The 20,716-nt window shown below is 54.2% G+C and overlaps 1 protein-coding gene across 1 annotated transcript in view; it reads right to left on the bottom strand.

Annotated features, from left to right (window-relative positions):
- Positions 1–4,668: 4,668 nt before the first annotated feature.
- Positions 4,669–20,716, bottom strand: part of NMNAT3 (nicotinamide nucleotide adenylyltransferase 3) — a 30,029-nt gene continuing 13,981 nt past the window's right edge. Inside the window, exons 2-4 of the mRNA XM_004588412.2 lie at positions 8,765–8,948; positions 7,151–7,236; positions 4,669–5,039 (exon numbers count right to left, since the gene is read on the bottom strand). Of these exons, the coding sequence (XP_004588469.2) occupies positions 4,669–5,039; positions 7,151–7,236; positions 8,765–8,948 (641 nt within the window). The remainder of the gene's footprint in view (positions 5,040–7,150; positions 7,237–8,764; positions 8,949–20,716) is intronic.

The raw sequence follows: 20,716 nt of genomic DNA, 5'->3' as shown, positions 1-20,716 counted from the left end.
TGGAAACGTCACCGCGGCCCATTTGCCACCTTGGGCGTGTTGTCCCAGTGCCTTTAAACGGCTGTCTTTGGCACCGTGCAGGGAGGGGGGGTGACATAATCACACGGGTTCAAAGACTAAACATCTCTTTTAAGTTGTTTCATGCACAGATCACAGCCTAGCTGACAGCAGGCACGTTTTCTTCTCAGCGGGGCTCTGCGGGCGCGCCTCTGGGAGGACCCGGGAAGCAAGCCCAAGCGGGCTTCCAGGAAGCAAATTGCGTTTTAGCCTCCTTACCCCCTCTGCTTTGGTGGTGGCGGGGCGTTCCTCGGCCTCTCCCTGCCTATACTGGGGGGCGGGGGTCACATTAGTGTGCCACTGACCAGATGCCGGTGGCACCCCACGAAGATGTCTCTAGATCCTGCCAAGAGGTATCCTCTCCCCGCCCCGCCCGGCCCCGAGGTGGGGGAGGTGCCCAAGCACCCAGCTTGAGTGTCAAGACCCTGGGCAGCTGCCCCACCCCCCAGCCCAGTCCATCCCACTGGCTCCACTGCGACCCCAGCTGGGATGCTTAGGCCATCAGCTGCGCAAACAGGCTCTGGCTCTGGGTCCCTCCCTGGCTCCTAGCCTGGCAGCCAGGACAGGCTGTGCCAGCCCTGCCCAGGTGCAGGACACCTGGCGCCGGCAGGGACCTGGGTGCGTGCCGCCTGCATTCTCCAAGGCATTGCGTGGGTCCTGCTGTGACTTCGTGCCCTCCTGACCTGCAGGCAAGGAAGCTCCCACACAGCCCTGGCTGTTCATTGCTCAGCTGCTCCTGCTGGTCTAAGCCGTTTGCTGGCTCTCAGAGGCCATCCACCCCAGCCACTGGTTTCTCAGCATCCCCAGCACCAGGTTACCCCCCGTCAGGCCCTTCTGCCAGATTTAATCCAATCCGCTGATCAGAGCATCCTCCTGTCTGCTGTAATATTAGTTCAGATGAGTAAAGAAAGAGCAACCAAGCACAGAAAGGAAGGATGAGGAGGGCTCCCTGGTGGAGGTGAGGTTCTGGCTGGATTTTGAAGAGAATCAGGTTCTGGGAGATGGGGATGAGGGCAGGAGAAGGAGATAGGTGGGCCAAGGGGGCGGACAGAAGGAAGTGGCAGACCTCCTTCTTGTTGGTGGCAGAGAGATGTGAACACGCAGGACTCCCTGCTTGGGCTTGCTGCATTCCCTGGGCGAGGCTGCAACCTGGCTAAGAATAAGTCTGGCCAGCACAGTGTTTGTACGTCCACAGCGCAGAATTGTACAGTGAAAGGCAAGCAGCTGGTCAGGCACACCTTGACCTAGTCTGCGGTCTCTCCTGTGAGTGAACACACATCAGGGCCCATGCCGTGACGAGGGGAAAGCGGGCCAAGACCAGCTGTGTGGGCCTGGGCCCAGGGCCTCAGTCCACAGCCTCTGCTTACAAGTGGAGGGGCGAGAACAGCTTGCAGGGGTTCTGCACATTCAAAACAATGAGGAAGATGCTGGGACCGGTGACACCGAGCACGAGGCAAACACTGCCTGGCACCTGGCACCTTCCCTGCCTTGCCCCGCCCCCTGCCTCTGGACTGATGGGATCCACCAGGAAGGAGGGATGGAGCTTAAGGGGCAGTGGCTCTGAATGCCACATACACTGTTTCCCAGCTGTGTGTTCTGGAGTGAGTTCCCTAACACCTCTGTGCCATGGCTCTGACAGGCTGGACCCTGAGGAGTCGGGCATGCATCCCTCCACCTCAGATCCCAGCTTCCTGCTCTCCCTGGCCAGCAGAGCATCCCAGGCATCCAGCAACTGCTCTTCCCAAGAACTTAAGCCCTTCCCCTTCACTCTCAACCCTGTGCAGGTGACCCTCTCTTCTGGGTCCTCACAGCCATGTCTGCCTCCTACAGATCCCTCAGCCTCCACACCTCCACCTACTAAGGTCCTTGGGCTTCATTTCTGCACAGTCTGACCACTGAGAGCCCTGAGCATCCCGGGCCATGACGTGGGCACTGCTGCAGCTAGACGGACAGCTCTGTACCCATAATGCTTAGCCACACTGCCACTGCATTCCGTGGTGAGACCATCAGTGCCATGTGGTCAGAGACTGCATCCTACACTCCTCAAGGGCTTGGTCCACAGTGCCATGAGCTCAGCGCACATTCACTGTGAGACCTGGGGCCTGGGTAAGGCCGGGAGCTGACAATGTCATCAGCAGGCCCCTGAGTGTCTGGGAGCCTGGCACAGGGCTGGGTGCACGAGCAGAAGGGGGAAAGGAGAGGGACGCACTTCTGGGGACAAAGCCATGTGTGCGAGCTTCTGCAAGTCAGGTGGCCCAGGAGCCGAGGAGCAGGTAATTGGCTGAAAGCCACACACGTAACTCTAGGGCAAGACACGATGATTCCAGCCCAGTTTTGAGTGGTGACCCCAAGGCCCATCCCCTTCTGTTACTGCCAAAGGAAGGGGCTGTGTGTCCGCGCTGCCTCCTTGGGAGTGTGGGACAGGAGCGTGTATTCTTCCATCACCCTGGGTCCTGCAGAGCCCATTTCGCTGGGGCCTCTGAGTGGTTGGGGGGCTGTGCTGGATCCGAGGGCAGGAGTGAGCAGACAGGCAGACAGGCGGGGGCCAGGAGGATGGGAACAAGAGGAAGGTTGTTGGCTTGGGGTGTCTAGTGTGTCACGGAGCACGGAGGCAGCGGGCTGGAGACCCGAGTGCTGGGGGCAGGGTTGGTCTGGAGACCTGCCCACCAAGACTGTCCGACTGCTTGGGCCTCTGCACCCACATGGCAGACCTGGAAGAGGCTCCTGACTCCTGCTTTGGGCTGGCCCAGCCGCAGCCACTGCAGCCATTGCAGTGAAACTGAAGATGAAGGACCTCTTTCTCTCTGTGACTCTTCCAAATAAAACAAACAACAAAAAGTACTGCTAATCACATTTCCCGTCACTGTTGCTTGCTCTGCCTGGCTACTGCCAGCAAGGCTACTTCACTGTCAGCCAGCGCCTCAGTCACACTGCACTCACTCATCCAGTACTGTCACTCACCCACTCACTCACCCAGTCTCTCACTCACTCACCCACTCACTCACCCAGCACACAGGCTTGAATTAATTTTCCTTTCACTCTCCCTGCCCTGTCCCTTTGCCTTCCTGCTTCCTCTCATTATTTTTGATTTAAATTATAAAAACCAGAAACAGATTTTTGAAAATGTAAGAAGTAAGAAAGTTGGTGCTGGTGTTGTGGCACAGCACTCTACGCTGCCACCTATGGTGCTGGCATCTTGAGTTCTAGTTGGAGTTCCAGCTGCTCCACCTTTGATCTAGCTCCCTGCTGATGCGCCTGGGAAAGCTGCAGAAGTCCTGTACCTGTGTGGGAGACCCTGAAGGAGGTGGCATGTGCAGGACTCGCAGAAGGCAGGACAGACAGGGCAGGCAGACACGTTCTGACTTTGCACCAGGAGAGGGAAAGGCCAGGTGCCCCCACGTCAACAGAGCACACATTGTTTTCCTAGTGGGATTTCATTTGTGGCATCCCAGCTTGAGAGAGCTTGGAAATGCGCTAAGTACATGAACTCCGGGGTCCTTCTCCAGTCCTTGCGGCCTGCGGTGCCAGGTGCCACCCTGAGGGTATTCCAACTGTCCTAAACACTGAGCCGTGAGCCAGGGTGCACTGTGTTAGACGGCCTATTAGTCGGGGACATGTGGTGCTTTCATCCTGAGCTCTGGCCCAAGAAAGTAACACTGCCACTGAAATGGAACACAGTGGGTGCCCCGAGTCCCTGCAAGAAGGGAGGGCAGGGACGTGGTGGCACAGGAGGGGCGGGCCTGCGAAAGAAGACTCACATTCATGTAATCGACCCAATTACCAAGCACACCTGGCAAAGCTGAGCGCTAGCGGCTGAACACGGGATTTCACATCCTTCTGTCCCAGGTGACACAGACGGTATCAACAATGAAACATTCTGTCCTCGGGCTAGGATACACAGCTCCTGTCACTTGGGAAGCCTGCGTTAACATAGCAGAACCTTTATTTAAGACTGGAAATACCCAGGAGCCCAAAGCACTGTTTTTCTGTTCTTGCAAAATCAACATAACTCCCTGGCAAGCTAGATGCAGAGACACCGGAACCAAAGTGAGAGGACGAGGAACCACAGCTGGTGTCAGCTCAGTGCATCACAGGCTCGTGCCCACACACATTTTCTCTTTGGATTTCAAGTGATCTGTGAGACAAAGTGAGGCTTGGAGCTGGGGCAGACTTTGGAGAAGGGATAACCAAACCTTCCATGTGGAGGCAGGCAAACAGGTACGGGGCAGGGAAAGGGGCTGGGCTGAGTCCCACAGCGTGCACTGGGGGCTTTGGGCAAGGTGTTGGCTCTCCATTCCGCTGAGCTGTCAGCCCCCCTACTGATCTCCCAGCGGAGAGCCGCCTGCAGCATTGGTGGTTCCTGGGAGGAACGCCCTTCCTCCTCTACTTCCTGCCACACGGGGAATGCCGTGGTGCCAGCGTCTGCCCGATGGTCCCTTTGTTCATGTGCCTGGCTGAGCAGGAAACGCTTGTGCCTGAGAGGCAGCCTTACCTCCTCCCCAAGGCATCTCTTCCTGGAACCCCACAGCCCCTCCCCCCCCAGGCCAGTCCCTGGGGGAATGTGGAACCGTGAGCCACAAAGCTGAAGACCTCCCAGGGCTGTTGGTGGCCCTAGTGCGCCCCGCTGTGGTTCCCGCCGCGGGCACTTGTGCCCCCGAGGTACAGCCGGTGGAGCCGGATGTAGGCGAGGACGGCGTCGGGGAGCAGGTACTTGACGCTGTGCCCCTGTGCCAAGGCCTGGCGGACGTAGGTGGCGCTCAGCGCGTTGTGCACGGGCGCGTGGGCCACGTGGATGTTGTGGCGGTTCCTGCGCAGGACGGGCAGGTCGGCGATGTACGCCTCGGCGTCGTGCCCCACGCGGCCCACGCACACCACGCCAAACTTGGTCACGATCTCATGCACGTGCGCCTCCTCCCACAGGCCTGGGACCCCAAAGCTCTTCAGGAAGTCGGCCCCACACAGGAGCTTCAGCTCAGGCGCAGCTGCGGAAACAGGGCCGGCAAGGTTACCAGGGGCCGCGCTGGAAGGGGCGGTGTCAGCGGGCGCTTTCCTCAGGCGGCACCGGGTCGCCCCGCCGCTCTACCCCCAAAAGGAAAAGCGTGGCGGATCGCAGGGCACACACACTGGCTGTGGGGTTTAAGGACGCATTATGGCGGTGTCGAGGAATACAGAAACTGTTTTTACTCAGTGTCCAAACAGGGGCGACACTTGGTGCCTCCGCGGAGCGCTTCCAGGGTTGCCTGTGTTGTCCCTGGAGTCCCAGATGCTGACAGAAGGGAAAGTTCTAGAAGCCCTAAGAACCCCCTCCCCACCCCCGGGCCATTGCCTATCTGAGATTCATTTCGGCCCTAGTGCTCTAGGTCCTAACACTAGGCTCTCTTATGATTAAGCCTCATCATATTTACTTTAGGGGGTCACTGTGGCACTGTGGATCAAGCCGCCACTTGCCAGCTTCCCTGTGAGCACTAGTTCAAGTCCTGGCTGCTCCACGCCCCATCCAGCTCCCTGCTTACGCACCTGGGGAAGACATGGAATGCGACCCAAGTGCTTGGATGCTCGAAGCCACGTGGGAGACCTGGGTGAAGCTCTGGGTTTGTCTGGCCTAACCTCACTCACTGCAGCCATCTGGGGAGTGACCCAGCAAACAGAAGCTCTCTTTCTCTGGACACTCAAGTAAACAAATACATCAAAGAAACTACTATAAAGGCTCTTTGGACCACCAGCAAGTCTCTGAAGAAATCAGCTGTGACCTTTTGATTTCTGTTTGCATTTAACACACATTCTAGAACCACCGATTAATGCAGATCTCTGGAACTTGTTCTAAGGAAATGCTCCAGGGGAACAGTGGTGGCTTAACTGGCTAATTCTTCACTTCCAAGCTCCCATATGGGCACTGGTTTGTGTCCCGGCTGCTTCTCTTCCCATCCAGCTCCCTGCCTGTGGCCTGGGAAAGCAGTGGAGGACGGCCCAAAGCCTTGGGACCCTGCACCTGCATGGGAGACCCAGAGGAGGCTCCTGGTTCCCGGCTTCGGATAGGCTCAGCTCGCCGTTGCGGCCACTGGGAGAGTGAGCCAGTACATAAAGATCTTTGTCTCTCTTTCTCTCCATAAATCTGATCTGCCTTTCCAATAAAAATAAATGAATCTTTAAAAAAAAGAAGAAAATGCTGACAGTGAATCAGTGTATGCTCAGTCTTTCTGTAAACTCTTTCAAATAAACAGTTTTCTTTAAAAAGGAGTATTTCCTAGTCATTTTCCTAGAGGAGTCCTGGGAAGTGCCAAGTGGCACTGAAGAGTTCCCTGACTGTAAGTGGCTGCAGCCATTCCTGGCTGCACGGTGCACAGGGACCCAGCAGACGCTCTGAGAAGTCCTTCATGAAGAAACCCATCTGGGCACGCTGAACCTCCTGACCTGGACGTGTGTCCCACTCGCCACAGCCAGGGGCCCAGAGCAGACAGCTCTGCTGATCTCCCCTGGCACGTTGCCCTCCTCTGCTGGGTGCTGCAGGCCCGCCATTGCCCACCCACCTCCCCTGGCACGCTGCCCTCCTCTGCTGGGTGCTGCAGGCCCGCCATTGCCCACCCACCTCCCCTGGCACGCTGCCCTGCTCTGCTGGGTGCCGCTCTCACTCATGTGAACTTGCCTGGACTCGGTTGCTGCTCCTGCTCTGAAACTCCCTCTAACACCACGAGGGGGCAGTAGGGCAGACACGGAGGGTTACAACTAAGGAACAACTAAGAGACAGGAAACTTGGCATGGCTTAAGAACACCTCTCCCCTCGGAGTGAACCGCTCACCCTCTGCGGCAGAGCAGCACAGAGGGTGAGGCTTTCCCAAGCACCTCAGTGGCCAGTGCCAGCATGTTCCTGTGCGGCCCTGACTCTAATCCATGTCACAAGCTCGAGTCACAGGGCAGCTAACCACCTTTGGGGTGGCAAATCCCAGTGCTCACCATAGCTTAGAGCAGGAGATGGCCCACTGCCAAGCCTGACCTCTTGACCTCAGGGGTCACCCCAGCCCGCCCACCGGGCCTCCGGTTCTTTGTGTCCAGAAGGCTGCACCCCAACGCTGCCCTGTGAGTGCCCGGCACCCACCTGCCGAGGCTGAGGAGAGGGCCTTGCTGCCGGCATCCGGGGCTCCCATCGGGGGTGGTGACGTGAGCAGCTGCCTGTGGTGGTGCCTGCAGTGGGAACAGATGGGTTCAGGGGGTGTCTGTCCTCTCCAGACCCCAAAGACACCCTGTCCGGGGCTGGGGGCTCTCGGATTTGAAGGCTCAAGCTGCTTCTGTACATCCGAGTTCACTGATTCCACAGCGATCACTGAGGGTTTGCTACGTGCCAGGCATCGAGGCAGGTGCTGAGAGACAGCAGGTGCCCTTGGCCTCACCGAGAGGGCCTGGCCTGGGCAAGAGGGGGAAGAAGGCAGCCTGTTTCTACACACTTCGCTGTTCCGCCATGGCTTCTCGCTAACAGTGGGTAGTGATCAAGAATCACGCAGTCCTGAGTCCAAAGCACGTTCCTTTGGAAGGCAGGGATAGGAGGCCTGATAGTTAGGACCTGTGCAAAGGTAAATGAGCCATGTTAGCACTCAGGAAAGGTGCCGGCTGCTGGCTAATGGCCAGGTCCTGGAGCCGATGGCCTGGGTTGAAGCTGTCCCGGCTGGCTCTGCGGTCCAGGGTGATTTTTTCTCGGTTTATTTCAGATATGACCAGATGATGCCAACCTGACCTGCCTTTAAAGCAGTCCGCGTTCTGAAGATCACGACTGCTGTATCACCACGTTTTTGCTTTTTAAATCCGACACAGGTGACCCCTGAACTCCCCTTCTGGTGTCATCTGCTCTGGAAGGGCGGCAGATGGAAGGACAGGCTGCACGGAACGGCCCGGAGACCACAGTCCTCGCCCTGCAGCGCGCGAGAGCGAGTGAAACCACTCAGCAGGTGCCTAAAGGCAGGAAAGTTGGTCTGGAGTTTTAAAAATTAGCAACTTGGTAAGAGGAAACAGTATCCTCAGGAAGTCCCACCGGTGTCACTCTGATATATTTTTAAAATATTTAATGTATTGGAAAGGCAGATTTAAAGAGAGAAGGAAATACAGAGAGAAAGATCTTCCCTCTACTGGTTCACACCCCAAGTAGCTACACAGGCTGGTGTTGAGCTGATCTGATGCCAGGAGCCAGGAGTCTCCTCGGGGTCTCCCATGCGGGTGCAGGGTCCCAAGGCCTTGGTCCATCCTCAACTGCTTTCCAAGGACTCAAGCAGGGAGCTGGATGGGAAGCAGAGTAGTCGGGATATGAACTGGCACCCATATTTGATCCTGGCACATGCAAGGCGAGGATTTAACCACTAGATTATCGTGGCAAGTCCTGTCACTCCGATATTAATGTATTGTCAACCGCACCAGGACGATTCTAAATGGAACCAGTGAGGGGGATTGCCCCTGAGCCCCAAAGCGCCTGGCCTCACGGTTTTAGACAGGCTGCCTGTCTTTACAAAATCCCATCAGCTTCTGAACTCAGGCTGGCAGTGCTGGCTCTCCGAGAGCCCGAGGGGTAGCTGTGTGTAACAGTCTCACCCACGGACCTGTCTGAAGGGGTAGATCTGCTGGGATCTAAGTAAAGCTAATTCTCGGCTCACGGCTGAGAAGCGGAGTGGAGGCCCTACCCTGTGGCTGCACTGACGCCAACCCACCCCCAGCAGGGAGTCATTACCTCAGCACCTTCACCGTCTCGACCCACTGTGCCTGCTCGCTCTCCCAGGGGTCCACCCGGATCCAGTCGGATGTCTGGAGGGCCAGCCGGGCCATGGTCACTCGGTGATGGGCAGCCACTAGGTCCTTCTTCCTGTACTTGTCATTGACAGGCGAAAGGATCCCTGCGATCACGTGGTACCTTCCTAGGCAAGGGAGAACAGAGGTGAGATAGGTGCAGACTGGCAGTGGGCATTCAGGCAGGTGCTCCAAGCCCTGAGCCTTGACCCAAGGGGGCCTGGACCCAGGCATGCTCCCAGTGGAGGGCCAGCTCTGAGGCAAGGAAGAGGTACAGCTTCAGCTTCTGCCACCTGACCTCCAGGTGGGACCTCCAGATGCCCATGACGCAAAGCCCAAGGGATGCTTGGACCAGGCACCAACATGGCAATATGGGCAGGGCATGCAAAGCCCAAGGGACGCTTGGGCCAGGCACCTACACGGCAGCGTGGGCAGGGAAGGACAGGGTGTGCTGAGGGGTGATTCCCCCCAAGTGGGAGGTAACAGAGACACCATGACAGGTGGGACACCAGCTACCACCATGGCTGACAGCTGAAGGCATGGGATTTGGCACTGCCAGGTCCGATGGGCGATGGGCTGCTGGTGTTTCGGGGAACATGTGGCTGAGTGAATGGGCAAGGGTGGGCGGCCTTTGGAACAGATGAGCCTGTGCTGCTGAGCCTGCACCCTGTGGACCTTTGGGGGAGAATGCCCTTGCCAGTGCCAAGCCCCTTAGGCTGACGGATGAGTCGCTGAGTCCAGCTGAGTCGATCCTAAAAAATACGTCACTTTAGGAAGCACTCCTGCTCCTCCCAGTTTAATAGATTCCTGCATGGACCAATGATGGATTTCATCAAAAGTTGATCAGCAGCCAGGCGCCCAGAGCCCCTTCTGGGTCTCCCACGCAGGTGCAATGGTCCCAACGCTTTGGGCCGTCCTCAGCTGCTTTCCCAGGCCACAGGCAGGAAGCTGGATGGGAAGCAGGGCTGCTGGACATGAGCCCATATAGGATCCTGGTGCAAGCTAGGTGAAGGTTTAGCGGTTGGGTCACCACGCCAGACCCTGCTGGCTGGATTTGCTTTCCAGTTCCTGTTCCTGACTCTAGCTTTCAGCCAGTGTATGTGTGGGGAGGCAGCAAAGGATGGCTTCAGTGGTGTGTGTCTGCCAGCCACCTGGGAGACCTGCACTGAGTCCCCAGCTTGTGGGAGAGGCATGCTGGGATGAACCAGGGAAAGGGAGATCTCCCCGTATCTATCTCTGCCTTCCCAACTAATAATAATTCACTGATTGGAGTTTCCTCTGAGCACATCTTTGTACCCCTTGCATGTTTCATAGTTTTTTGTTTTGTTTCTTAAGATTTATTTATTTTACTCGAAAGTCTAGATCACACAGAGGGAATCTTCCACCTGCTGGCATTCCCCAAATGATTGTCAGCGCCACAGCAGGGCCAGTCCATTTTTCTTACTTACCAACCAGATTGTAGCACTTTTTGGAAGTTGATACAATCAGCTGGAATGTGCTGATGCTGCACTATGTCCTGGTAAGTGGTCAGTTTGGGGGATCGGTCCCTGTGTGTCCCCTGCTTCCTGGCCCAAGGTTCTCTCCATTCAGTAGGAATCTGCTCTGCTCACGTTCTGATGCCTGCTTCCTGACGGGTATGCTAAAAAATCTCCCTTTTAGTTCTTTCAAGGATATGAAAATAAGGGTGTGAACATTTGTAATTTTTACGTGACTTTCTGTGAAACAAGCTTGTATCTTGGGTAATTTTTTTTTTCTTTCTTTCGCTTAAGGTCAGATGACACAGTTTCAACAGTTTTATTTTGGTTAGAATACACATGGCATTTTTTTACTTTTTATTTTTAAGCTTTATGCACTTCCAAAGTAGGCAAGACTGCTATAAATAACCTCTAGCTGCATTGCGGAAGAGCCTTGGCTCCGGCCTGACAGTTACCGGCGGTGCACCAGAGCCCTGGAGTCGCCGGCGCGGCGTGGATGGCCGTGCGTTTGACTTTCTTTTTGTCACGTGCATTCTGTTTCTCTGGCTCTCTCTCTGGATAATTACCATTTATCGTCTTTCTCCTTTAGACTGTAACTTACATGTGCAGTCTTTTATCCAAAGTGAATCAAGGATGTTAGCTTTCCTTCAGTCATGGCAGGAACTGAGAGCTCCACCGCACCCACTGCTCCCGGGGCTGGCGCTCTCCCCAAACCCATCAGGTCTGACCCCTCGGCTTGACACGAGTGTGAGGTGCTTTTTAGATTTGCCCAAGGACTGCACTTCCTTGGTACTTCATGTCTTGCAAATCCGACTTCCGCCTGGCCATCGCTCTGCTTTGAGGAGGCCTCACCTTGCGTGATTCCTTTAAGTTAGTGACCTCGTTCTTGATCCTGCAGTCTGGAAAGAAATTCACACCAGGTGTGTAATAATCGGCTGCCACTGTTTCTCTTCAATACTCCAAAGTTGTTTCATCACTTTGCACTGTCGTGGTTGAAATGTCATTGTTTCAGTCCATTCTGGGTAGCTATCACAGAATACCCCAGATCCACCCTGCAGCTTGGGGGCTGGAAGTCCAAGGTTGGCTGGGTCAGCCGTGGGAGGGCCTTCTGCCTACGTCACAACGTGGTCAGCCTTGGGAGGGCCTAGTGTGCCTAGTGGACCAAACCTAAGAGGCCGAATGCCCGAGGCATGGAGGATCTGTATTCTGCTGCCCAGCTGGAGTGTGGGAGGAGAGGATCTCCAATTTCCCTGTTCTGGGAGAGCGGGGAGCCAGTGTTGTGGAATATCAGGGTAAGTTGCTGCCTGAGATGCTGGCATCCCACATGATGGATCGTTCATGTCCCTGCTGCTCTGATTCCTATCCAGCTCCCCTGCTAACGCTCTGGGAAAAGGAGCTGAAGATGACTCAAGTGTTTGACCCCACCACCCACATGAGAAACCCACATGAACCTCCCGGTTCCTGGCTTTGGCCTGGTCCCTCCCTGGCTGTGATGGGGAGTGAACTGGCTCAGAGCCAGCCATGGCATTGGCAGGGCCAGGGAGAGCTCAGGTTCATGGCCAACAAGCAGAGACACTGTGTCAGAGCCAAGAGCAGCCGGGATGCTCCATGAGTGGTGGCCGAGAGCATAGAGGTCACCTCTAGTCAAGGGCATGCCCCTCTGCTGGGCAGTAATGGCTGGTGGTCAAGGGCATGCCCTCTGCTGGGGTAGTAATGGCTGGTGGTCAAGGGCATGCCCCTCTGCTGGGCAGTAATGGCTGGTGGTCAAGCGCATGCCCTCTGCTGGGGCAGTAATGGTTGAATGCCCGCTTTTGGTGACTAGGACACTAAGTCTCCATCTCTCTTGGGAAGGTGGGCAGTAAAAAGTGAACTTGATTGATAATGACCTGCAAGATACTAGGACGAAAACTTGAAGCTGCTTACTTTGAAATCACCAATGTTTCACCATACATATACACTGATGACTCAAGAGAATGAATATTACAGAAAGCCAAGCCAGTGACGTTGCTGTACAACTGGGCCCGTTAGACACAGAACATACACGTTGCTTCCCTCTTTCCCCTGAAAAGAGGTGGGTGTTGGGAGGATGAACTCCTCCAGGGAGTCTACGTACATTTAACCTCCACCCAAATCTGCTTCGCGGGAGGGACCAGGTGGCAGGACGGGGCCCCTCCAGGCCTGCTCTGCGTGGGGTCCTGGAGTGCTTTAACTCATCTTCACAGTGCAGGCTGAACACTGAGAAATCAATGCTCTTGTACAGCACCCAGGAGAGAGAGTCGATAAAAATAATCATTTGAGCTAAAACTCCTTCTTGTCCTCCAAATACATGGTCACTGGCGTAAAGCCTTCTCACTTCCCCACTGCCCCTGGACACAGTCCCATGCTATCTTCTATGGGATTCCTGCATCCTGGTCCCGTGCCTGCAGTCAGAGGAGGCAAGTGTTTTCCTGTGATCCCTGCTGCCCTGCCCTTATAGTACCCCGTGATGTCTACCAAGGAGACAGTGACCATTGTGGCTACCAGGAGGGCGGGGACTCAGGGGACTCAGGGCACCCAGAGAGGGGATTTCAGGAAGCAGTGGCAGAAATACCGCAGATGCCGTCCAGTTTGTAAAATCAGAACGGCGTGCTTCAAAGAGACCACGGCAGACAGGAAGAGGCTCTCAGAAAGGGACACTCAGTCACACGATGTTGCCTGCTGCCTCCTGCTTGCCAGGTATGGGATGCCAGGCTGCTTGGTGAGGATGCCACGGACCAGTCCTGGCCCCCATGGTTGTACACTGTGGCAGATGACAGCAGCAAGAAAGTTCCAGTGGAAGAAGAATTAGAAGATGAATTCTAGAGAATCGTTTGCCAACAACAAGATAATCTTGGACACTTGATCTGGGTGTTACAACATCTGTCTAAAGTAAATTTCTGAAAGAACAGAAAATCAAGCAAGAAGTCACTCAATGTGGCAAGTGTTGTCCCAGACTAAAAGGTACACATTTTTAGAATCAACTGCTTGCTGAGAGCTCAGCATGTCGAATAAAAAAGAAGGCTCATGCAATGGCAAACTATGATAAAATTTCAGATCACTGGGCCAGGGACAATAGCCTAGTGGCTAAAGTCCTTGCCTTGCATGCGCCGGGATCCCATATGGGTGCTGGTTCTAATCCTTGTGGCCCCGCTTCCCATCCAGCTCCCTGCTTATGGGATGGGAAAGTAGTTGAGGATGGCCTAAAGCCTTGGGACCCTGCACCCAAGTGGGAAACCAGGAAGAGGCTCTGGGCTCCTGGCTTTGGACTGGCTCAGCTCCAGCCATTGTGGCCGCTTGGGGAGGGAATCAATGGACAGACGATGTTCCTCTCTGTCTCTCCTCCTCTCTGTATATCTGACTTTATAATAAAATAAATAAATCTTAAAAAAAAGCAACTATGCAATCCTAGGACTTATTTAGATTTCCCCCCTCCGTGAAGTGCTTGCTCACATCCAGTGCTCATTTATCTGCTATATTTGAGCTCTTTTTAAACAAGCCTAGTCTGCGTTTGTCTGTTGCGTCTGTTGGCTGACCCAGAGAGAAAACTCTTCCAGCTCAAGCACCTGCCCTCCCAGCTAGAGCAGGCTGTTGGCAGCTGGGCACAGATCTCCAATGAGCTCCCTGCTCCCTGTCCAGCAAGGCCTCACGACTGTGTCTTGCATTGTCCCTCTGCCTTTGCTCCACCGTCTGCCTTCTGGGTTCTCGTCGCAGCTCCTTTTCTCCTCACCTTTGGCTTCAGTTTTGAAAATCGTCGGACTGGCCGGAAACGGCTTCCTGCTCTATTGGCTGCCCCAAGCATTTGCGAGGCGATGCGGTTCTTTGTCCAAACACTCGTCCATGTATGGGACAGCCTGTGTTTTGCCACGCTACAGTCTCCAACCTGAAAATCTCACCTTCTGACATGAAGGGCCACCTGCCCTGTGCTTTGTCTTGGACAGCCCGGCCTCCTCCACAAAGTTGTCTCCAGTGGGGGCTGCAATCAGCTCCTGCTACGTTCATTTGTTCACAGTAAAAGATAAAGGCAGTGTCTGCGTTCCTGGTATTTTATTTTTTTTTCCGTGCACATGAGAAATACACTTGCTTGTGCAGTTTAGGGAGCGAACTGCGGGTCACAAGTGAAAGTTGCTGACTTGGAACCCTCTGAGGTCTTCAGTATTTTACTCAGTAAAATAAACCAAATTTTTTTCCCCCTGAAAATACGTGAAATGTGCCACTTCCGGTAATTAAACAACCTGCTGTCCGACTCCCACTGATTTCCTGTTTTCCCTTGTTGTGTATTTTATCAACTTCATGTTTCAAGGTGCCCAGCTGCAGTCAGTATCACATTCATAGAATCACTTTTTTACCATTGTTACACTTTAACACATTCTGAGCACCTGGCTTCAGGACAGTTTTAGGATACTTTCCTCAAGTTTGAGAAACAAAGGAAAATACCCAACCTTCCACATTTCCGCTGGAAAGCCAATTACTGAACAAGTCTCCCTGGGAGCAGCTGGAGGCGACAGGATTCCAGCTGTGGGTTTCAGCCCCCCTCGGGCCGAGCTCAGGCAGGCAACGGGCTGTCTAGCCTTGGCTATTTCTTTTGTGGATGGAGTCTTCTCACTCTATTTTATTATGTGTGTGCGTATATCTTCTCCATTTCATTCCAACTGTAGGAAATCCTGTTTCAGTTGGTTTACTTTGAATTGGCTGCTTTATTGCTCTTACGAGTTCTAAGAGGTTTTCAAATGCTTCTGCCCCTCCTGCACACACAGAAGTCCCCCCACAGTCGCATCTCCTTTCCGTAGGGGCGGCTCTTGCTCGTGACGGATGTCCCCGGAGGTGTTCCCCTCTGTGGAGGGCCTCTGCAGGGCTGGGATGCATGCAACAGGCGCAGGAAACATCCTCAAAGGTCTAATTTACCAAGAGTGCTAAAAAAAAAATCCCTGAATAGGTGTTGGCTTTCATTGAATGACTTTTAAGTGTGTATTGGGATGATGATTCAGCTTTCATAAAACTATATTGTCTTAGTAATCCAACATATTAATAGATATCTTTATGGTATATTGTCCTTGAATACCTGGCATAAATGCTACCTGGTCTTGTTGAATTATTCTTTTATTAGCAATTTGATAACCTACCACTTTATATGGGTATTCTGCATCCAAGATTATACGTTAAGCACTAGTTGTAATGCCACAATATCCTGATCCAATTTTCTTTGTGCTAGCAAATGGCTATGGTGGATGGAACTATCGGTCCTGATTCCTCACTCTCTGTAATTGGACCATCCGAAGGCAGGATGCACTTCCCCGCTCCTTTCTCTGGGCTCAGCCATGAGACTTGCTCTGACCAAAGGGGTATTAGCAGAAGTGACATGGCCAGAAATGTATACCTTGCTTGCTTGGTGGGGCTTGCACTCCTGTTCCTCTGTTGCTCCCAGGAGAAGGATGCTCAAAGTAGCCACAGTCCCTCCTGTCCTCCCAGGCCCCAGGACAGGAGAGGAGGAACAAACCAATCAGGCTGACCTATCGACCTTGGATCAGGACAAAAGCTGCCTGCTTTCGCACGCCATCAATACTCTGTGGCTTGGACATAGCCAAAGCGTGTGTGTGTGTGTGTGTGTGTGTGTGTGTGTGAGACAGAGAGAGAGAGAGAGTGTGAGTGTGTGTGTGTGAGTGCTACACCCAGTTTCATTAGATTTGGGTAGCAAGAATGCTTGATGGGCTGGAACAGGTGCTTGGCCATCATCCCTCCCTCACTCCCTGGCCTGGTGGACTCAGCAGAGGAATGGGCAAGCGTGGCCCTAGTGTCCCTCCTGTCTCACGTGTGTGCTCGGAGAATCCAGCCACTCCCTCACAGAGAGGTGAAGGAGTGTCCCTCCTTTCAGATGGACATGGGCATTCAAGCTACATGGCTCAGTGGCGGAAACCATGCTGTGTGATTTCTAAGCTTGGACCCTAAAAATGCCACACACTTCCCTGACATGGTTTGGGATGCATGGTCCTGGAGCCCTCACCAGCCAGTCCCTCCTGTGTCCATGTGTGCCCCACACCGGCCAGTGTGTATGACGCAGAGCCTGACCCCTCCACCACTAACCTGGAGAGTGAGATCTTATCCCATAGTCAGGCTAGGCTTTAATAAAAAGTTACTGCTGCTTAAAATGCCAGCAGCCTCACGAGGCGTGAAGCAGACTTAATAACATTCCACACTGCAAAAACCTCCATTATTTCCACAGAGGCAGCTTGCTACATTGATCAGCATTTTATGGAGAATTACCACACATATTTAAAACAAAACTACACGTGTCCCAACAACGGTGGGAAGCACCAGGTAAGGCCCAGACACAGCAGCCCTGGGGCACGGCCTGACGGCTGACTCCCTCCTTCCCGTCGCAGACCTGAATCCTGGGAAGAGCTCAGCCCAGACCCCGCCCACCTCACACAGCCTTTTGCCCATTTTCATTTTTCTTTCGTTGTGTTGGTCGAAAAGCTCCCTGGCAACAAGGTCTTGGAAGGCAAAAATATAAGAACTATAAGGTGCAGCTGTAAGTGCTGTTAGAATTAAGTAACCAAGGAAAGCAAGCTGTAGTAATAGAACAGCTTAAGAAAAGGAAAAAAAACCCAGACTCTCAACTAACTGCCTAGGCATACTCTAAGAAGGAACGACCGTCAGCTGAGACCTTGGAGATTTTTTTTCAACCTTGCAGCAACGAAACCAACAACTTCTCAGGGCTGCTGGAACCGCTCAAGTCCTCCCCAGAACACTCCTCCCCACATCGGGATCTTGAAGGCATCATCAGAGGACTGGCTCCATCCTCAGGGTCTGATGTGGACTGACAGCAAGGAGTGCTCCTCCCTCCTCTCTCAGGACACAGGAGGAAAAAAACAAATCCTTCCTCCATGCCTGATCCGCACCTGACTAGAGGCCACGCAGCAGCGTCCCTCTCAACTATGTGAACCAAACAAATGAAACAAGGAAGGGATGACCACGACGCAGCCTGACCCCTGAGCTCAGTGGCACAGCCCGCTCTGGCAAAGACAACTCAGATGACCGAGCCCTCCCTCTTTCCTCATCAGACCTGACACTTATTGGATCAGTCTTGGGTTTTTCTTTAATTTCCTGGTTTTCTAAGTGCAAATGAACCTGATGCAGCTCAGATACTGCTCCCGTCTGTGCCCTGCTGGCCAGATGTGTTCATCCACTTCAAAGTGCCTGGACCCTGGAAGCCTGGAGCAGGCAGAGCACACGCACATGGTCCGCGACCTGGAACCCTGGCCCACGGTGGACACACAGGCAGTTGTCTGGACCACGGTGGCCGTGACGGAAGCTTGGTCCACTGCCTGGACCACGGTGGCCGTGGTGGAAGCATGGTCCGCTGCATCCCGGGCCTGCTCGCCTGTGGTCTCCCTTCTTTCTGTGCTAAGAGTCTCTCAGTCAGGTGACTCTTCCTGCACATTCCTACCCAGATACAAAGGACTTTGGTGCTTCTTGTCTCGCTGGCCGTTTCTCTTCTACCACCTGCCTAGCTGCAGGTCTTGGGGCTGGCTGACTGCCGATCCGAGGTGGGGCCACTGCCTCCTGGGGGTACATCGTGCTGCACGCTACCACAAGATTGCTCTCTCGCATGACTCCACCACCAGGCTCTCACACATCCGTGCCTGCCAACCGAAGGAGATCCTTTCAGAGCAGGAGGGTTTGGGGACACAACTCCCAGAAGCTGGGGTCTCCTGATTTCTCAGGAACTCCCTCCTTTCCCTGTGGGGGCAGTGCAGTCCAGGAAGAAAGGCAGGTGCGAGGACAGGTTGTGGTTCCAGCTGGTTGTGCAGCCCACCTGAGGGTCCACGGCACGGGAGCTCACAGCACGGCCCCGGACTACTTCCCTCGTGTGGAATCCACACACGCTGTTAGTCTACACCTGTGCCTGGGCAAGTTGTAGCTGCAACTGCCCCCCCAGATGGAGCACGCGGTAGAGGATCATGAAGTGCAGCCAGCCAGGCCAGACCCAGTGGGAAGCACAGCTCTGCTACCCTTACGAGCTGTGTGCCCTGAGCCAGTTACCTCACCTGCCGGCATACCCGTCCCTTCACCTGCACGAGAGCAAATCCTAGCCCGTACCGCAGAAGGCTGGCAGGACAATGACATGAGCCAATGTGGGCAACAGAGGACAGCTTGGGGGGGCACACGCCTGGGGAGCACACTAGGAAGGGATCTGTACTTCATCCTTTATTATCAGCATCACCTCCATCCCTCCTGGAAGGCAAGAGGAGGTCCTTGCACACATCTGGCTGGCAGGCTGGCTGCATGTCAATCAGGCAGAGTAGCAGCACAGTGGGTTCAGAGTGGGGGTTCAGGCCTGCAGAGATGATGGTAACCATATGATCAGTATTAGGAACAGTACAGCAGGGAAGCTCTGGACGCCAGGCAGGGTGCCTGGTCACCATATAATCAGTGTTGGGGGCAGGTGCAGAGGAAAGCCCCGGGTTCCAGGAGGGGTGCCTGGCCACCATGTGATCAGTGTTGGGAGCAGGACAGTAGAGAAGCCCCGGGTGCCCGGCAGGGTGCCTGTACAGGAAGCTGAGCTTTTCTGGACGAGACCTTCTAAACCATGTAACCCGCAGCAGGCAGATGGCGACCCAAGACAGGTGGAGCCTTGCTTCCAATCAATTCTTTCCACTTGAACTTTCTTGAAGAGATGGAGAAGGAATCGTCCATAAACAAAGGTTGGTTCACTTCTTGACTCTGTGCTGATGCCTGTGTCTATTTCTTAATAAGTTTTCAATTTACCTTCTTGGTAATTTACAATCGTGGAAGCTGTCCGGGATTGGCCAGGGGTTGCCATAAAACAGGCTCATGGAGTTAAAGACGCTAGTGAAACACGGGGCTTCATTTTATGTATGAAATTGAAACTTTAGCTGCATTTTCCCCCCATGACTCGTGTTAAGACTAATCATTCGTGCTGGGGCGGCATAGCTGGAGAAGTCAGGAAGCCACTCCTCGGCTTCTCTAAGTACGGCTAGCTGGGTTGGGGACTTTGCCCTGAAGTGTAACAACACTGGTTAGGGAAGAGCCGCTGGTAGCTCAGCGGTCTGCCTCCCCCCTGGGCAGCTCCTGACCCTGCTGCAGAAGCAGGAAGCCTAGGTTGGGAAGGGATGTGCGTGAGCATGTGTGTGTGTGCGTGTGTGTGTGTGTGTGCATGTGGTGGGAAGGCAGTCTCCAGGTTAGCACTGGGTAGAATGAGCAGGGTCGGGCGGACAACGTTACAATGTCACTCCTGTTTTCCAGGCAGATCTGCACTGACACCCACGGGAAGCACACTGCACCCACACCTGCTGGCCGGCGGTGAGGCCCGGGGGTCCCAGGTGATGCTCACGCGTTGGCAGAGAAACAGACTGGCCCTGACGGTAGAGCGGCCACTGCCTTTCTGGTGCCCAAGGTTATCGTACAAGCTCGGAGCCAAGTGCCAGAGCCAACAAGGGCTGCCTTTCTGGCATGACCAAGTCAGTCACTCTATGAGCACGGACTAAAAACATACAGGTTTCTTAGGCTGCAAATGTTTCACAGAGCTGATCCGATTTAATTTTTGAGGTTTACTTCTAATAACATCCTTAATTTCCATGTCTGATATGTGCCTGGGTCAATTCTGATTATAGAAATTTAAGGATGATCCTGTTTTGTTGGAATGTAAGATGTACTTTAAATGAACCTGAAGCGAACCGTCTTACCAAGCACTTAGTACTCAGTCCTGGTGCAGGGAGGACAGTGGGGTTTCAAGCTTTCTTTCTCTCCTCATTTTGGGTGCTGCTTACTCGTTCTTTGTAATGACTAGCCCCCTACCTCCCTAAATAACAGTGCTTGGGAAACACTTGGGGAGACACAGGGACACAGGTGTTTCTTGCAGCACCCAGGAGCCCCCTATGCATGGATGCACACGGGGCGCCATGGCTCCCACACAGCTGCCGAGGCTTACCAAGCTCCCAGCTCCCATGAGATGATTCTGCTCATGGAGTCAGACAACTGCACTATGTGAGATACGCAGTTCACAGCATTGCACGCTGATGACTGAGGGACAGGCCTGCTCTGGTTCAGATGGGCTGCCCAGGAGACCTGGGCATCTGACGGCTAGGTAACCGAGGGGCGCTTCCTCAGACACAAACCTGACGCACAGCTTGGAGCACTGGTCCACTTGGTGATCATCCACACTGCCAACAGCATCACCACAACTAGCGTCACCAACACCAGGAGTCCTCATTGCCAAGGTCACCTGGATCCCGCACCACCATCACAGGTGGTCAGCAAGCCCAGTGCCAGTATCTCCACCAGAGCGCCCACCATGGCTGTGACAGTGCCAACGTCTCCACCAGAGCGCCCACCACGGGTGACAGTGCCAGTGTCTCCACCAGAGTGCCCACCATGGCTAGGAC

The sequence above is a fragment of the Ochotona princeps genome, chromosome 30 (assembly GCF_030435755.1).
Source record: "Ochotona princeps isolate mOchPri1 chromosome 30, mOchPri1.hap1, whole genome shotgun sequence".
Classification (NCBI taxonomy): domain Eukaryota; kingdom Metazoa; phylum Chordata; class Mammalia; order Lagomorpha; family Ochotonidae; genus Ochotona; species Ochotona princeps.
This window is presented reverse-complemented; position numbering and strand designations above follow the sequence as displayed.